This window comes from Oncorhynchus clarkii, chromosome 14, assembly GCF_045791955.1.
Source record: "Oncorhynchus clarkii lewisi isolate Uvic-CL-2024 chromosome 14, UVic_Ocla_1.0, whole genome shotgun sequence".
In the NCBI taxonomy this organism is placed as follows: domain Eukaryota; kingdom Metazoa; phylum Chordata; class Actinopteri; order Salmoniformes; family Salmonidae; genus Oncorhynchus; species Oncorhynchus clarkii.
This window is the reverse complement of record NC_092160.1, coordinates 4,079,004-4,098,923: the sequence shown is the minus strand read 5'-3', so window position 1 is coordinate 4,098,923 and position 19,920 is coordinate 4,079,004. Positions and strand designations below refer to the sequence as shown.

Sequence of the window (19,920 nt, the reverse complement as noted above, 5' to 3'; positions counted from 1 at the left end):
TAACTCCTTTTGCACTTGTTTGTAATTAGCACAGCCAGGCACAGAACATCACACGGGCATGATGACAAACGTTAATGAAAAACAAATGTAAAAAAAAATATATTGCCTAGAGAAATTCTGAGATTTCTGTGTGTTGTTCGTTTGAAGTAAACAATGCCATATAAATCTAAGTTTGTGGGTACACCCCATCTACCTAGTGGGGCGGTTTCTAGATTCGCTATGAATGCCAGACTTTGTGGTTCACTATGAGCACGTGAATACACAGAAAGTCAAAACTTCCTGATTCTACCAGTTAAATTAAAATGCACTCTTTCCAACTTGTGGTTTGGGTCATTTTTATGTATGACAAAAATGCAATGTTGTTAATATAGTAATGACTATGTGCAGTGGCAGAGCCAGGGTGAATTTTCCTTTAAAGCTAAAGATCACAAATTCCTGAAACCTGGATTCATCAATTACAAATATTTAATTTTCTATGCATTCCAACACCTAGCTGGACAGCAAGATTAGCATGGATTCTCAAACAATCTTATTATATAAGCTAATGAGTGCAGCTGGTTTGTGCACTCACTCCGGTTAGCGTCAAGCATCGCAGGTGAGAGGGAATCTCATAGGCTAATGAGGTGAGAGTGGACACTAGGAGCTACGCCTTAGGAATGAAAACACTGAGTTGAAAATCACAGACAAGAAGTATGGAATAAGTGGGCTGTGTATTTGTGTGTGTGTGTGTTCATATGTGTGCGTATGCCTGTGTGTGTGTGCACTCGCATACATGCTTGTCTGTATTGTGTGTGTGTGTGTTGGGTTTACACAGTGGCTGTGTGTATTGGTCCAGGCACTGACCCATGGTCATGGCCCCCAGGGGCCTCTCTCTGTGTGTAGGGCCCAGTCCTGAGGGAGAGGCAGACAGGCACACAGCTGTGTTGGCCCGGGCAAATGCCAGCTTTACGGCCCCTCTGAGGCTCTGTGCAGGAAGCAAAGCTTCCCAGTACACACTGGTCCCCCTCTCAGTCCCAGTACACTGCTCCTTTCATTTGGCACAAAATCTTTAGCTCAGGCCAAGGTGGCACAGGTAGAGAGGGCTGGAGAGAAAGAGAGGAAGAGATAGACCAGCCACCAGCAATTCTCTCTGTGTGGCAAGGAAGACATGGCTGCAGTGTTTACAGTGAGGCTTAAGTCGCAGGTGGCACAATTGAATTTGCAATTAAGGTAATGTGTGTTTTGGTCTGACAGACTGAGATTGAGAGTGAGAAAGAGAGATGGGGGAGAGAGAGAGAGGGATAATGTTATCTGTACGTGTCTTGGCCTCCTGTACAGTAGATGAATGGCCCAGTGCTTAGTGGTTGGTATTTTCACATGCTATTTTCTCCCCTAGACATCAACCCTAAATGGTATTACGTAACCTAGAATTGATGCAGAGTAGGACTGTTTGAGATGCAGAATAGGTTGGGATTTAATATCTCTCCTCATCTCTCTCCTGCTCCCAGGAGCCCTGCTTCCAGACAGGCAGATTAATACCACTCAGAGCTAATTGTCTAGTGGATGCCATGTATCTGGGACTGGGAGCATACAGTACTATGGAAACAGACATTATGTCTGGGCCCAAAGTTGGATCTGGGGTAAGAGTTGGACTGGATTCCGTTGATAGGGTCCAGTCTGGGGTAAAATATGAATTGGGTCCTACCACTGTACACTTTCTCAGAGTCCAGATCCTACAGTAGCTATACAGTAGCTATTACAGTGAAATAATACCATGCTATTGTTTGAGGAGAGTGCACAGTTTTGAACTTTAAACTTTAAAGTTATTAATAAACCAATTAGACACATTTGGGCAGTCTTGAAACAACATTTTGAACAGAAATGCAATGGTTCATTGGCTCAGTCTAAAACTTTGCACCTGCACTGCTGCCATCTAGTGGCCAAAATCTAAATTGTACCAAGGCTGGAATTATGCATTATGTCCTTTCTCTTGCACTTCAAAGACTTGCACTTTCTTTCAAATGGTATCAAGAATATGTGTATCCTTGCTTCAGGTCCTGAGCTAGAGGCAGTTAGATTTGGGTTTATCATTTTAGGCGAAAATTGAAAAAATGGGTCCGATCCTTAAATGTTTGGTAACACAATCTATAAACCACCTGCTTATTTTTTCATAGCTTTGTAGAATTGTGTAACTATATACTCTAAATGCTTCACTCAGTTGTAGTTCGAAGACAAGTGTTACCACTAACAGATGCCCTTGCCTTGATATTGCACTGTAAAAAATATCTAGTCGTTTGAACTAATTATTATTAAGTAAGCGGTTCCACAGCCATTGATTTTTTTACTAAACTTTTTGGTCCAAGTGTTACCTGAACTCAAAACAATTTGTGCCCAAACTTAGTTCCAACTTGAGAAAACATAAAATGTGTTTGCTGGAATGGTCTCATATGTTTAACTAGAAATTAATATTTTCTAGGCTGTGGAACTAGTTACACACACATTCACACAAAGTGCTTTTAACATACAACGTTTTCAACTTACATATGACACATGTTGACATAAACTGATTAAACAAAACATTAAGAACACCTTTTCTTTCAATGACATGGAAAGGTGAATCCAGGTGAAAGCTATGATCCATTATTGATGTCACTTGTTAAATCCACTTCAATCAGAATGAGACAGGTTAAAGAAGGATTTGTAAGCCTTGAGACAGTTGAGACGTGGATTGTGTATGTGTGCCATTCAGAGGGTTAATGGGCAAGACAAAAGATTGAAATGCCTTTGAATAGAGTATGGTAGTAGGTGCCAGGCGCACCAGTTTGTGTCAAGAACTGCAACGCTACTGGGTTTTTCATGCTTAACAGTTTACCGTGTGTATCAAGAATGGTCCACCACCCTAAGGACATCCAGTAACTTGACACAACTGTGGGAACCATTGGAGTTAACATCCCTGTGGAACGCTTTCGAGGTTGCAACTCAATTTTAGGAAGGTGTTCCTAATGTTTTGATATAACCAGTGGACATGATAGCAACTATTTTTGTCATTTTAAGGAGGAACATTAAAACAGAGTAATATGCCCCACCAACATTGGACAACTACACAGAAAATCCTCAAATTGCTATAATAAGTAAATGAAATCAATGATAAGAGAATAGTCAGATTAACTGGTAAATGACAGACATGGTGACGTGGCAGGAAGGTCAGAATTCCATAAACCAAGAGGTTGTGAGATAAAACCATGTTCAATAATTACTGTATAAATGAAGATGCACAAAGTAAACGTGTCAAATATGCACAGTACCAGTCAAAAGTTTGGACACACCTATTCATTCAAGGGTTTTTCTTTATTTGTACTATTTTCTACATTGTAGAATAATAGTGAAGACATCAAAACTATGAAATAACACATATGGAATCATGTAGTAACCAAAAAAATGTTAAACAAATCAAATATATTTTAGATTCTTCAAATAGCCACCCTTTCCCTTGATGACAGCTTTGTAAACTCTTGGCATTCTTTCAACTAGCTTCACCTGGATTGCTTTTTCAACAGTCTTGAAGGAGTTCCCACGTATGCTGAGCACTTGTTGGCTGCTTTTCCTTCACTCTGCGGTCCAACTCATCCCAAACTATCTCAATTGGGTAGAGGTTGGGTGATTGTGGAGGCCAGATCATCTGATGCAGCACTCCATCACTCTCCTTCTTGGTCAAATAGCTCTTACACAGCCTGGAGGTGTGTTGGGTCATTGTCCTGTTGATTAACAAATGATAGTCCCACTAAGTACAAACCAGATGGGAAGGAGTGTCGCTGCAGAATGCTGAGGTAGCCATGCTGGTTAAGTGTGCCTTGAATTCTAAATAAATCACAGACAGTGTCACCAGCAAAGCAACCCCACACCATCACACCACCTCCTCCATGCTTCACGGTAGAACAACATATGCAGAGATCATCTGTTCACCTACTCTGCATCTCACAAAGACATAGCGGTTGGGACCAAAATCTCAAATTTGGATTCATCATACCAAAGGACAGATTTCCACCAGTCTAATGTCCATTGCTCATGTTTCTTGGCCCAAGCAAGTCTCTTCTTCTTATTGGAGTCGTTTAGTAGTGGTCTCTTTACAGCAATTCAACCATGAAGGCCTGATTCGCGCAGTCTCCTCTGAACAGTTGATGTTGATGTGTCTGTTACTTGAACTCTGTGAAGCATTTATTTGGGCTTTAATTTGTGAGGGTGGTAACTAATGAACTTATCCTCTACAGCAGAGGTAACTCTGGGTCTTCTTTTCCTGTGGTGGTCCTCATGAGAGCCAGTTTCATCATAGTGCTTGATCGTTTTTGAAACTGCACTCAAGAAACTTAAAAAATTCTTGAAATGTTCTGCATTGACTGACTTTCATGTCTTAAAGTAATGGACTGTCGTTTCTCTTTGCTTATTTGAGCTGTTCTTTCCATAGTATGGACTGGTGTTTTACCAAATAGGGCTTAATTGAGATGCATTCCAGGTGACTAATTAATGAAGCTGGTTGAGAGAATGCCAAGAGTGTGCAAAGCTGTCATCAAGGTAAAGGGTGGCTACTTTGAAGAATCTCAAATGTAAAATATGTTTAACACTTTTTTAGTTGCTTTTTGGTTGCTACATGATTCCGTGTGTTATTTCACAGTTTTGATGTCTTCACTATTATTCTACAATGTAGAAAATAGGAAAGAATACATAAAAACCCTGGAATGAATAGGTGTCCAAACTTTTGACTGGTGTTGAATGTTGAAAACGTTGTATGTTAAAAGCGCCGTTGTTGTGTGTAGCCAGTTGCCTTTTTTCTTAAGATGCCCAAATAATAATTTAAGTTGAATGAACATATGATACAAGTTGAGCAAACATACATGTAAGTTTGGGCCAGCAATGTTATATTGTTCAGGGAACACATGGCCCGATAAATTGAGTTAACATAAAAAGACTGTGGAACCAGTTACTTAATAATAATTAGTTGAAACAACTAGATGATTTGTTTTACAGTGTGGTGTCCTGGAAGAGGTTACCCTAAATTTTTCTCTAGGAGCAGAGGTCTCCATCTGGCTTGGCAGATATTATGTCCTAACAGAGGTAATTTCACTCACGATTGCCTGGGATTATAGAGCATCCACAATCTCGCCAGGAATGTGTTACTAATTTGCGCCATTCTTCTCTTTAGAGACCAAGTGTGGCTTACATACAAACACACATGTTCACACACACACACACACACACACACACACACACAGAAATACACAGCACAGCTATTCCATACCTTCCAGTTTGTGATTCATAACTCGGTGTTATCATTCCTAAGTCGTAGCTCCTTGCGCATAGCCGTGTGAAATATGGGTGCTAAGGGGGCTGCAGCACTACCTGAAAAATCGGAATAAATGTTTTTATTGAAAAATATACATATAAAAAAAATTGCACAAAAGTAGTGCACTGGGCCTTTACTAGTCCTGTATTAGAGGACCAATATAGTCGTCTGTAGCACGCCAGTCCACAGTGGGGAGTGTGACACAACATAACACAGACCAGCTGCACTCATTAGCTTACATAAAAAAGTGTTTGATGAGAATCCATGCTATTTAGTAAGGAAATGCATGTGGTCTCTCTTTCGCACTTCTTCTCCCACACCCTCTCTCTCCTATCCCTTAATCCCTCGCCCATTCTATTTCTATCTGTTTCCTTCCCACCAGTGCTGGAATCTTCTAGGTTTAGTGTACTGGTACTGACATCAACTTGAGACTGCAGATTTGCTATCTCAAGTGGAAAGCACTCTTTGGGCAGAGAGAGCCACCCCTGGTAGGCATGACTGGGTCCAAGAGCAAGGCTAAGACGTTTATTAGGTTATGTAGCCTAGGGCACATACCAATTACTATTTTTGAAGAGTTGCATCTCGTCCGGAACGCATCTGTCTTTCATCGGAATGTTGGGTCATCCCACGCCCTCGTAGTGCTGTTGTGTCTGTTCCAAGTGGCTAGGACGATGTCCACCAGCCAGGGCTGCTAGTCACATACCTGGGACTAGTGTGGGGTTATTGTCAGAATAAATGAAAATCAAGCAGTACCCCAACCTTACGGGGTGGTAAGTAATTGGAAACGAATAATTTCATTCAATACAATTCTACTCTCCTGCAAATCAAAAAGGTGTTAATCTGTGCAGTTTTTTGGTCTTTTAGATATACTAATATTCTCAATTCCAGAGCATTTAAAAAACTCCCATAGGCCTTTTTCCCATGATATCATGGCACTTATTTCTTTAAAAAATGCAATGTTATGATTGGCCTAACATGAACCCATGTCATCCATTAAACTGTATATGTGGGCGCCAGACTAACTTTTTCCCCTGGTGGCACTGGTGCCATTAACATTTTCAGATGGTGGCACCATCCCATGATTCGGTTACACCAACATTTTGTCACAGCGTTACACAATAGAAAATGTTTGTAATAATGTTACACACTCTTAGAAAAAGGGTTCTTCAGCTGTCCCCATAAGATAAGCCTTTTGTGTTCCATGTAGAACCCTTTGTGGAAAGGTTTCTAAATGGAATCCAAAAAGGTTCTAACTGGAACCAAAAAGGGATATTTTATGGGGACAGACAAATAACCATTTTAAGTTCTAGATAGCACCTTGTTTTGTAAATGTAAAGTCATTCACAGTGCTATTGGTATGGAATGATTCAAGAAATAAGGTGTTTCATCTAACATTTCCAAGCAGGAATGCATGATAAAGATATTTTGATGTGCAACATCTAAACCAGTACATTTTGGGTTGACAATTAAGCCATTGTGTCACACCCTGATCTGTTTCACCTGTCTTTGTGCTTGTCTCCACCCCTCTCCAGGTGTCACCTATCTTTCTCATTATCCCCAGTATATTTATACCTGTGTTCTCCGTTTGCCTGTTGCCAGTTTGTCTGGTCAGGTCTTACCAGTATGTTTCCCCTCTCCCTGCTTTCTCATGTTCTGTTTCCCCGGTTCTGACCATTCTGCCTGCCCTGACCCTGTCCTGCTGTTCGGTACCTGCCTGACTCTGACCCGTTGTGCACAAATATCAATAGGCTAATTCACTTGGGGCTAATAACTGTGGAAAGGGAAACTCGAAACCAAAACAGGCAACTGTTTTTTTTGTGTGTGATTGAATTAGGAAATTTGCACATTTTTCTTTACCACCCCTTCTCTCCATCTAGGCTACTCAGAGCACACAGGGACAAACAGGGGCAGGGCAAACACTTTCATGCAGGATCAGGATGCTACTGTTTGACTAAATCATGGTTTTAGCTGCCCCACAATTATAACCACCTCACCCGTAGCACGCACTCCAGCAGGTGTATCTCACTGATCATCCCTAAAGCCAACACCTCATTTGGCCGCCTTTCGTTCCAGTTCTCTGCTGCCTGTGACTGGAACGAATTGCAAAAATCGCTGAAGTTGGAGACTTTTATCTCCCTCACCAACTTCAAACATCTGCTATCTGAGCAGCTAACCGATCGCTGCAGCTGTACATAGTCTATCGGTAAATAGCCCACCCAATTTTACCTACCTCATCCCCATACTGTTTTTAGTTATTTACTTTTCTGCTCTTTTGCACACCAATATCTCTACCTGTACATGACCATCTGATCATTTATCACTCCAGTGTTAATCTGCAAAATTGTAACTATTCGCCTCCCTCCTCATGCCTTTTGCACACAATGTATATAGACTCTCTTTTTTTCTACTGTGTTATTGACTTGTTAATTGTTTACTCCATGTGTAACTCTGTGTTGTCTGTTCACACTGCTATGCTTTATCTTGGCCAGGTCGCAGTTGCAAATGAGAACTTGTTCTCAACTAGCCTACCTGGTTAAATAAAGGTGACCAAAGTGACCAGCTAATTTCCAACTCTCAAGTTTGTCTACTAGCTCACGTTTGTTGCCGATACTTTAGGCCTAGGGCTTATTTGACACATTATCTGAAAGGATTTGAGGGATGGTTTAAGAGGTTAAGACAGCTTCATGTTCCTCTGTGTCCACATCACTGAGGACTTATCATTGTCCTCTCACACCAGCACAGTCATAAAGGCATGGTAGTGCCTCTTCTGTCTCAAGAAGCTGAAACAATTTGGCATGGCCCCTCAGATCCTTAGGAACTTTTACAGCTGCGCCATCGACAGCATCCTGGCTGGTTGTAATCACTGTATGTTATGGCAACTGCACCGCCTTCGACTGGAAGGCCCTACAGAGGGTGGTGCAGATGGCACAGTGGATCACTGGGAGTGAGCTCCCATGTACATGCCAGACGGCATCAGAGAAAGGCCCGAAACATTGCCAAAGACTTCATCCACCGAGACATAGACTGTTCTCCATGCCCCTGTCCAGCAGATGGTACTGGTGCATTAAGGCTCAGACCAAAACTCCTAAACAGCTTCTTTCCCCTGGCCATAAGACTGTTAAAGGGCTAACAAATACTGCTCCCCCCACACCCGCTACTAAAATGATTAATGATTAGATGTATTACTACCACTATGCTGCTGTTCATTGATTGCCATTAGTACCCATCTCATTATCTTGCTGCCGGATAACTATTACTTCTGTTTACATGTACAGTGCCTTCAGAAATTATTCACACCATTTGACCTTTTCCACATTTTGTTGTTACAGCTGACCACAGTCAAATTCCACATGGTGACTAGGCTTGTCCATGCTCTGATGCTGCTGATGGTCATTAGTAGCCTACCAAACCTGCTAACTGCCTCGTACTCAGCACTCTATTGTCCCTTTAATCACTCTGACGTCATTGCAAATGTGTTCTGAAATCTAATCAAATACTTAATGAGAGCCCATGAGCTCATGAAGCGCAACAATCTATAGGCTATGCAATTGCGTGAGAGAACTGTTTTGATGACCTCTATTAAAACATAGGAGGATAACATCAGCTTTCTATAGGCTATGCCTACTATATTTATTTCTCAACTTTCCTAATATTAAGCACATTGCTTCTCTTTACAACCGGAGTATATCCAACCTGAATGGCATGAAAATGAACCAAGGGAAAAACATCTTCCATTCGCTATTTAAGTGCATACAGTAGATTACGTGTTTTTTCCCTGTGCCACTGTTTTGAGACTGGACTATTATCATGGACCTTTCAAATCAAAACACATTTCACACATATACTAAATAATATATGTAAAGACAATATTAAATCAAGGATAATCAGATGGATGACAATATTAGCCTATCACTTGTGAATGATGCCCATCTTGTGTGCAGTAAGGCAAGAAACGGTGCATGCCTTTTTTTGCGACTTTTTCAAAATCATAGTAACACACCTCCTGTAGCCTAGCCCATGGGCTTATATGTTTGAGAAGGTTAGCATCACTAAAGTGGCCAAATAGCTTCTTAAAAGTAAGCATATTAATCTGCTTTACAATGGGTGTAGAGCCTAACTGGCATACATGGGCAGCGCACAAGTTTTAAGTTAGGGGAAGATCATTTTCACCATAATAATGCATTGCATGCATATATTAAAAGCATTACATGCATAATCGCATTTGCGGTCACTTTTGAGAATGGTGTTTTCCCATTTTGGAACATTTGCACATACAGCCTTGTGCACATTGCTGAACTTATAATGTGAAGAAATAGCCTAATAGTTTATCAACATGTTAAGCTAAAAGTTTTGATCTGTTACGTCAACCTCATTGCTTAAAAACATTTTTTGATGCTAGTGGTTGTATTAATTTGGAATCTATCGCATCCCACAACTGTCCCAGACTACATTTGGAATATTTATTTATTAAATAGGTAAACTTTTGCACTATGGGGGATAGTAGAATGACATAGGCTAGTGCTTTTGCTGTTCGTTAGGCCTGCTCATCTCTTCCAATATCTTCAATATGCACCTCAGAATTGGATAAGGACGTGCGCAGTCGCTTCCCCGATGTGTCTGTCTTCACTTGTAGCCTGTGAGAAAGACCTGATTACATGACAGGCATTGGCTAATAAGATTTGAGCTATCTGAGAGAGCCATGTGAGTTAGACGGGCTGAATATAATAATTATAATTCCCTTCTCCCGAAGCACAAGGGCACAACGGCCACTGCCCGCCAAAGGAATGGATTTTTTTTAGGGTGCATTACGGTCACACTAAGGGGATGCCGCCGGGAAATTTGAGACATTATCAAATGCTTATCAAATTGTGAATGAGAGACTGATGAAGTGTGTGCAGCCTGCACAAAGAAAACAAAGCCGAGCTCATGCCTTTCATGCAACTTTTTTCAAATCATCATTAGAGTTGCATCATGCAACCTTAGAATGTATTAAAAGTCCAAACATATAGCCCAATGTTTGTATCACATTTAAAGTTGCCTAAATAACTGTAAATTAAGCATATGGGAGGACCTGTTTCTTTGTTAACCACTCAACACAGAATAGCCACATGTGCACACTCCCTAAAATCGTTTGGAAAAGATATACTTTATTTTTTATTCAGCTATTTTCAATTGTATTCTATTCTATACTATACATTAATATAAAATAATGCTACGGAATTCTAAGCAAATCTTGTCTGCTAAATTAACTAATGTAGCCCATAGCCATATGGAAAAGCCAGATCAGGGCCTAACATAAGGGCAACTCCGAGTATGCTATTCTGTCATTTATTCTCACAGCTAAACGCTCCCCTCACCTTTTCCCTTCGCTACTGGAGTTCAGTGCACAACACATCAGCTGTCTAACTAGGCAAAAAAAACTTTCCGAGCCAAACCTTCATATCATAATCGCTACACACAGCCTACATCATTATCATCATATTATAACATCATAGTCAAAATAGCTACCAGAACTAATGCGTTAGTAAACCCATTACAACGATGCAGTACAGTGTACAGTCAGCAAGCAGCTTAGCAGTTAAATATGACCATGACTTGGAAGAGTTCCAGTGTTGGATAGCCATAGCCAGCTAGCTAACATAGCATCCCTATCTGTTTGAGCAGACTAAACTAGCTAGCTGCATTCGCTAGCTAAGTAAGGGAAAGTGAAAAAATACATATAGCTCTCGCGCACGCTTCATTTTTCAAGAAATTGATTTGTTCAAAACTGTTCAACTATTGTCTTTCTCACTCTGAGTCGACTACTCATGACATTTTATGCACTGCAGTGCTAGCTAGCTGTAGATTATTATTTCAGTACTAGATTCATTCTCTGATCCTTTGATTGGGTGTACAACATGTCAGTTCATGCCACAAGAGCTCTGATAGGTTGGAGTACATGCTCTGGAAGTTGTCATAATTACTATGTTAGTCTGAATTGAAGTCAATGTACCCAGAAGAGGACGGAAACTAGCTGTCCTCCGGCTACACCATGGTGCTACCCTACAGAGTGCTGTTGAGGCTACTGTAGACCTTCATTGCAAAACAGTGTGTTTGAATCAATTATTTGGTGACATGTTGGATTATAGCTTGAAATTGGTTCATGTTACCATACTACAACTTATTGATTACTTTACATGTATGTTGGGGTCAATGGAGGGTGGATAAGAACTAGGTGTATGGAAAGTTACTGAGTGAGACAATGGGGGGAGGCAGGAAGTTTACATTCTGTTCCTGACTAGCAACAGAGATGTGTTGGCTATCTAGACGTGCAAGGAGGTGACTCCTCCTAGGAGGAGGGTATAAATATATGTGCTTGTGTAAATATGTGTTTGTCTTTTGCAGCTGTTTGACCCAGTGGGTGAATAAACTTGGTTTGAGCTTTTACTAGTTGTCCGTGAGTTATTTACTCTGTTTGTCAGAACTAAACTCATGTGACTATATTTAGTATAGTTTGATCTAAAAAGGATAACGAATGTTTCACTATTTAAATGTTTCAGAAATTCACTGAGGATTATGGTCCTCCCCTGAGGAGCCACCACTCATGTGCAATAATAGCGTTTAACATAATTTTTGAATGACTACCTCATTTCTGTAGCCCACACATACAATTACCTTTAAGCTCCCTCAGTTGAGCAGTGAATTTAAAACATATATTCAACCACAAAGACCAGGGAGGTTTTCCAATGCCTCGCAAAGAAGGGCAACTTTCGTTAGATGGGTAAAATAAAAAGTAGTCATTAAATATCCCCTTGAGCATGGTGACGTTATTAATTACACTTTGGATGGTGTATCAATACACCCAGTTTCTACAAAGATACACGCGTCCTTCCTAACTCAATTGCTGGAGAGGAAGGAAACCGCTCAGGGATTTCACCATAAGGCCAATGGTGACTTTAAAACAGTTAGAGTTTAATAGTTCTTATAGCAGACAACTGAGGATGGATCAACATTGCAGTTACTCCACAATATTAACCTAAGAGTAAAAAGAAGGAAGCCTGTACAGAATAAAAATATTCCAAAACATGCATTCTATTTGCACCAAGCCACTTGACACTGCAAAACATGTGGCAAAGAGCAATTCATATTTTTGTCCTGAATACAAAGTGTTATGTTTTGGTCAAATCCAATACAACACATTGCTGAGAACCGCTTTACATATTTTCAAGCATAGTCATAGACTGCATCATGTTATGGGTATGCTTGTTATCATTAAAATCCTAGAGGAACACCTGGTACAGTCTGCTTTCCACCAGACACTGGGAGATTAATTCACTTTTCAGCAGGACAATAAACTAAAACACAAGGCCAAATCTACACTAGAGTTGCTTACAAAGAAGACAGTGAATGTTCCTGAGTGGCCACGTTACAGTTTTGACTTAATCCTACTTGTAAATCTATGGCAAGACATGAAAATTATTGTCTAGCAATGATCAACAACCAATTTTACTGAGCTTGAAGATTTTTGCAAAGAAAAAGTGGCAAATGTTGCGCAATCCAGGTGTTTGAAAGCTCTTAGAGACTTACCAGAAAGACTCACAGTTGTAAACGCTGCCAAAGGTGCTTCCTCAAAATCAATTTAAGTCATTTAGAATTCAGGCTGTAACAAAACAAAATGTGGAATAAGTCAAGGGGTATGAATACCTTCTGAAGGCACTGTATATATTACTACTAGTTTATTAACATAAGTATATCTATATCCCTGCTACCAGTCACTTTTCATCCCTGTTTACATGTACAGTACCAGTCAAACGTTTGGACACACCTACTCATTTAAGGGTTTTTCTTTATTTGTACTATTGTCTACATTGAAGAGTAATAGTGAAGACATCAAAACTATGAAATAACACATATGAAATCATGTAGTAAACAAAAGTGTTAACAAATCAAAATATATTTTATATTCTTCAAAGTAGTCGCCCTTTACCTTGATGACAGCTTTGCACAGTCTTTGCATTCTCTCAACCAGCTTCACCTGGAATGATTTTCAAACAGTCCTGAAGGAGTTCCCACATATGCTGAGCACTTGTTGGCTGCTTTTCCTTCACTCTGCGGTCCAACTCATCCTAAACCATCTCAATTGGGTTGAGGTCAGGTGATTGTGGAGGCCAGGTCATCTGATGCAGCACTCCATCACTCTCCTTGGTCAAATAGCCCTTACATAGCCTGGAGGTGTGTTGGGTCATTGTCCTGTTGAAAAACAAATGATAGTGGGACTAAGTGCAAACCAGATGGGATGGCATATCGCTGCAGAATGCTGTGGTAGCCATGCTGGTTACGTGGGCCTTGAATCCCTCTGTGACAGGGGGAGTGGAAACTTACTGTGTGCAACAGTGAGTGGCAATTGATGGCAAGCTGTTAAAACATTTCTAGCATGTCTGGGTAACAGGTTTGACGTGTTACGCTCAGTTTTCCACCACAGAACACCAGAAAATGGCCACAAATATTACAACCAGCTTACCTGCTTTTACTGGTTTTTCGTTTTTTTTTATAATTGTTTTTTAAATTTATTTAGAAAATATTATTTTAAAAGGAATATAAAAATGTATAACCTTTATCTGTTCCTGTCCCCCCCAGGGTCTTTCAATCCAGACTTCCGCCCTCCTGAGACACTGTTCAAGGTGATCTTCTGGCTGGGCTACTTCAACTCCTGTCTCAACCCCATAATCTACCCCTGCTACAGCCGAGAGTTCAAACTGGCATTCATACGCATCCTCAGGTTGGTCTATTACTTTACTACCTATCATATTACTGTACTCCTTAATTCCTCTGCATCTTCAGATTGGTCTTTCATATTACAATTTACTCTGAGAGTGGCCAAGTATTATTCGTAGTAGCCCTTTGTGTGTCTAAAGTTCTGTACATTGTGGTTGTTGTTCTGAGCCATGTAGAAGCCAAATTCAAATGCCCACTTTTACCCTAAATGTACAATAAAGCGTTTTAATTTGGACTTAATCCTTCCCCCACCTCTCCATCCTCAGATGCCAGTGCCACCATAGGAGACGCCCAGGCTGGCATGCCTACAACTACCGTACCTCCCACTTCAATTCCGCCAGCCACTCACGAAAGAACTCGGCTGAGTCTGGCCACTCACAGAAGAACCCTGCCTGCCTCAACGGGAGCCAGCGCACCCTGTCCTCCTCAGCCAGCCCCAGTCCGAGCTACATGCTGGCTTGCCCAGAGGGGGAGGCCCTCTACACCTGCTGGGCCTCCGCCGCCTCCAGGTCCCCCTCCTTGCTGCCTGGGAGTCCTGCTAGCTGCCAACTGGGAACACTAAGGGGGGGTGTGGGGAGTGGAGGGACCCATGGGGGGATGTCTTACAGGGAGTCTGGTCAGGGGGTGTTCTTGTTCCCCTGTGGGGGGCAGAATGGGGAGTGTGGAGGGGACATACCTGATGATAAGGTGTGACTCTCTGGTAGTCTTACAGACCCATGAGTTGTTGTTGAATGATTCCTGATGGGGATTTGAATCATGTTTAGTCCTGGACTGATGATGGGGAGTGATGTATGGTTCCATTCACTGTCAGTGGTTCATGTCAAGTGATCCTCGAACGGTCAATGGTTTTGTATTGTTGGTATGGGAAATGGTTGACGATGCCCTCTGCTGTATGTTAGCCAGCTTTACTGAGCATCAGGATCAATCCAGCATCTGTTAAATCGAACTATCACTATCACTGTCAGAGGAAAACGACTACAGATGAGGCTGTACTGTATTTCTCATAAACCACAAACTGTATACTATGGATTTGACAGAAACAAAGTCATGAAACCTTGGGACTACGTGTGGAACTGCACCCTAAACTGTCATCCTTCCTCTTTCAGTTTATCCTGATCTGCGAATGCCTCTTCTCTGCTGGGTCTGTGGTCAGTCAGAGAATGGGGTTGTGTTACATGTAAAGATCTGATGATCACTTTTCTGTTACTGTCACTTGATATCTGTATGGAATGTTTGTGTAAATAAAGTATAACCTGGTAATTTAGTGTACTCATCATAAATCTAGTGGTTGCAAAAGATAAAGGAGAAAAAAAAGAATGTGGCGGGAACATAGTGCTTTGATTTAAGAGGAGATTATAAAGCCACTGCTACTGTTACACGCACTACCCCATCTATGAAAAATGTGATACACTCCATAAATAAATGTATTTTCAAACATTACTCAGTCATTCATATGTCAAAGATACTGTATATAGCATACTTAGATTAAGGGCTTGATTCAAGCCGTAGCGTGGAAGAACTGTGTTGTAGCACGCTTGACATTTGAGATCATTTCCAATTGAGCCGACATTTGCAGCGGTTACTGTGAATGCAGTCTTGCGAGCGCAGTAATGTTGCCTTTAATTGTAAATCGGGCTACAGCGCAGATCCATCGCGGTATGGATTGAATCGAGCCCTTAACACTTCAACTGTCGTATGCCAATGGCCACTGATTTTCCATTTTGCAAATAAATAAAACAAATGTCTATATTGTACAATATGTGTGTCTCAGTGTGCCTATACCGTTTTTTCTTCTTCTATGGTAGGCCTATCACAATTGGACTTTAAGGAGAAAACAAGTGCATCCATGGGAAATATGGGAGTTTTTTTTTTACCTCTACTGGATCGGTGGGTTGAGCTAACGTAGGCTAATGTGATTAGACATATCTCATATTGCAGAAAGCTTAAATTCTTGTTAATCTAACTTTACTGTCCAATTTACACTAGCTATTATAGTGAAAGAATATCATGCTATTGTTTGAGGAGAGTGCACAGTTATGAACTTGAAAATGTATTAATAAACCAATTAGGCACCCTTGGGCAGTCTTGATACAACATTTTGAACAGAAATTCAATGGTTCATCGGATCAGTCTATAACTTTGCAATACACTGCTGCCAACTAGTGGCCAAAATCTAAGTTGCGCCTCGGCTGGCATAATACATTATGGCCTTTCTCTTGCATTTCAAAGATGGTACAAAAAACGTTTTTTTCTTTGTATTATCTTTTACCAGATCTAATGTGTTATATTCTTCTACAGTAATTTAACATTTCCACAAACTACAAAGAGTTTCCTTTCAAATTGTATCAAGAATATGCATATCCTTGCTTCAGGTCCTGAGCCACAGGCAGTTAGATTTGGGTATGTCATTTTAGGCAAAAATAAAAAAAATAGGGAACGGATCCTTAAGATGAAATGCTCCGGAGTTGAGAATATTGGTAGTCTATATATACACATAGACCAAAAAGCTGAACAGATAAACACATTTTGGATTTGCAGGAGGAGGGAATTGCATTGAATCAAATGATTAATTTCCAATGAGGGAGGGGTGCCGCTAATAATAAACATTTTGTTTATTTATTATTCCTTTGGCCATATTGTGTAGGCCCTTTTGCAATGTTTGAATTGCCATGGTAACTGTCCTTATTCCATCAGCTTCCCAGCTAGCGCATTGAGTTCCTTGAAGGTTGTGGGAACATATGTTTTTGGTTTCCCATTGGTTCTGGGAACGAAGCCATAAGTTCTCTGACCGGTAAAACTGAAGAAAAACATAACGTCCTGAGAATTGAAGTGTTCTGGGAACTTACATTTTTTTGGTTGCAGGGAGATTCTAAGAACGTTTTACTATAGTTTCCTGAATGTTTCCTGGGAGGTTTCATTATAGTTTCTCGATTGTTAAGACACTTTTAATGAAACTGGGGTCAACTTGGTTTCCACCATAACCTAATGAGCACAACAGCATTATTTTTTTGCATAAACTAAGTCATTACTCATTGCTTTCACACAATGCAAATGCTAAGCACAGTTTTGCAAAACAGTAAACACCATTCTCAAAAGACGCAAAAGTCAGTTGAATAAATCAAGTAAAACAAAATTAAAACATCTGCTCACAGCTGACACGAATTACTAAAAAAAATGTGAGCCTCGTCTGCATGTGTGCGAAACATCTTTGCAAGAATGGCCCAAGTAAGAGGCTGAGGTCAAGGACAAAGGAGGGGTAGAGGGGCCCATAGAGGAAGATAGTTCAGCTCTCAGTTTCTTAGGGCTAGGCGTCCCGATGGGACACCTGTCGACAACTTCTGGTGAAATTGGAGGGCGCGCAATTCAAATAAATAATCATAGAAATTATGGATATTAAACATTTAGGTACATACAGTGTGGCAAAAAAGTATTTAGTAAGCCACCAATTGTGCAAGTTCTCCCACTTAAAAAGATGAGAGAGGCCTGTAATTTTCATCATAGGTACACTTCAACTATGACAGACAAATTGAGAAAAAAGATCCAGAAAATCACATTGTAGGATTTTTAATGAATTTATTTGCAAATTATGGTGGAAAATAAGTATTTGGTCAATAACAAAAGTTTATCTCAATACTTTGTTATATACCCTTTGTTGGCAATGACAGAGGTCAAACGTTTTCTGTAAGTCTTCACAAGGTTTTCACACACTGTTGCTGGTATTTTGGCCCATTCCTCCATGCAGATCTCCTCTAGAGCAGTGATGTTTTGGGGCTGTTGCTGGGCAACACAGACTTTTAACTCCCTCCAAAGATTTTCTATGTGGTTGAGATCTGGAGACTGGCTAGGCCACTCCAGGACCTTGAAATGCTTCATACGAAGCCACTCCTTCGTTGCCCTTGGCGGTGTGTTTGTGATCATTGTCATGTTGAAAGACCCAGCCACGTTTCATCTTCAATGCCCTTGCTGATGGATGGAGGTTTTCACTCAAAATCTCACGATACATGGCCCCATTCATTCTTTCCTTTACACGGATCAGTCGTCCTGGTCCCTTTACAGAAAAACAGCCCCAAAGCATGATGTTTCCACCCCCATGCTTCACAGTAGGTATGGGGTTCTTTGGATGCAACTCAGCATTCTTTGTCCTCCAAACACGACGAGTTGAGTTTTTGCCAAAAAGTTATATTTTGGTTTCATCTGACCATATGACATTCTCCAAATCTTCTTCTGGATCATCCAGATGCTCTCTAGCAAACTTCAGACGGGCCTGGACATGTACTGGCTTAAGCAGGGGGACACGTCTGGCACTGCAGGATTTGAGTCCCTGGCAGCGCAGTGTTACTGATGGCAGGCTTTGTTACTTTGGTTCCAGCTCTCTGCAGGTCATTCACTAGGTCCCCCCATGTGGTTCTGGGATTTTTGCTCACTGTTCTTGTGATCATTTTGACCCCACAGGGTGGGATCCTGCGTGGAGCCCCAGATCTAGGTAGATTATCAGTGGTCTTGTATGTCTTCCATTTCCTAATAATTGCTCCCACAGTTGATTTCTTCAAACCAAGCTGCTTACCTATTGCAGATTCAGTCTTCCCAGCCTGGTGCAGGTCTACAATGTTGTTTCTGGTGTCCTTTGACAGCTCTTTGGTCTTAGCCATAGTGGAGTTTGGAGTGTGACTGTTTGAGGTTGTGGACAGGTGTCTTTTATATTGATAACAAGCTCAAACAGGTGCCATTAATACAGGTAACGAGTGGAGGACAGAGGAGCCTCTTAAAGAAGAAGTTAAAGTTCTGGGAGAGCCAGAAATCTTGCTTGTTTGTAGGTGACCAAATACTTATTTTCCACCATAATTTGCAAATAAATTCATTAAAAATCCTACAATGTGATTTTCTGCATTTTCTTCCTTCATTTTGTCTGTCATAGTTGAAGTGTACCTATGATGAAAATGACAGGCCTCTCTCATCTTTTTAAGTGGAAGAACTTGCACAATTGGTGGCTGACTAAATACTTTTTGGCTCCACTGTACAAGTATCTTATATCGGTTAAAAGCTTAAATTCTTGTTAATCTAACTGAATTGTCCGATTTACAATAAGCTTTACAGCAAAAACATGCCATGCGATTGTTTGAGGATGGTGCCCCACATCAAAATATTTTTCAACCAGCACAGGCTTCGTAAAATCACAAATAGTGATTAAATATTCACTTATTTTTGAAAATCTTCCTCTGATTTGCAATCCAAAGGGTTACAGCTACAACATGTATGGTCATTTTGTTAGATAAAATCCTTCTTTATATCCCAAAAAATCTGTTTAGTTCGCGCCATCGATTTGAGTAATCCACTCGTTCAACATGCAGAGAAAGGAATCCAAAGAGCTACCGCTAAACTTTGTTTCAACAAGTCAAAATAATTTGTAATAATTATTATTATTAATAATTAAATAATCCTCAGGTACCCTAAAATGTAATTAAACTATAATATTTCATATGGAAAGAAGTATGGAGGCAGGGTAGCATAGTGGTTAGAGTGTTGGACTAGTAACCGAAAGGTTGCAAGTTCAAATCCCCAAGCTGACAAGGTACAAATCTGTCGTTCTGCCTCTGAACAGGCAGTTAACCCACTGTTCCTAGGCCGTCATTGAAAATAAGAATTTGTTCTTAACTGACTTGCCTAGTTAACTAAAGGTTTAAAAACAGTAGGAAAGTAAAATGTCAGGTGCATGTCTTCTTTGTCGTGCGCCCACATACTGATTTCCGACTGACTCCCAGTGGCAAAACTCACATTTCTTCCTCGTTTGGGAAGAAACAAGCCTGAAATCTTGAACAAAGACTGTTGACATGTAGTGGAAGCCATAGGAA

The 19,920-nt window shown here is 40.7% G+C and overlaps 1 protein-coding gene across 1 annotated transcript in view; it reads left to right on the top strand.

Annotated features, from left to right (window-relative positions):
* LOC139365914 (alpha-1A adrenergic receptor-like) overlaps positions 1–15,394 on the top strand; it is a 35,504-nt gene extending 20,110 nt beyond the window's left edge. Inside the window, exons 2-3 of the mRNA XM_071102974.1 lie at positions 13,934–14,075; positions 14,338–15,394. Coding sequence (XP_070959075.1) covers positions 13,934–14,075; positions 14,338–14,764 — 569 coding nt within the window. The 3' untranslated portion in view covers positions 14,765–15,394. The remainder of the gene's footprint in view (positions 1–13,933; positions 14,076–14,337) is intronic.
* The last annotated feature ends 4,526 nt before the right edge of the window (positions 15,395–19,920 follow it).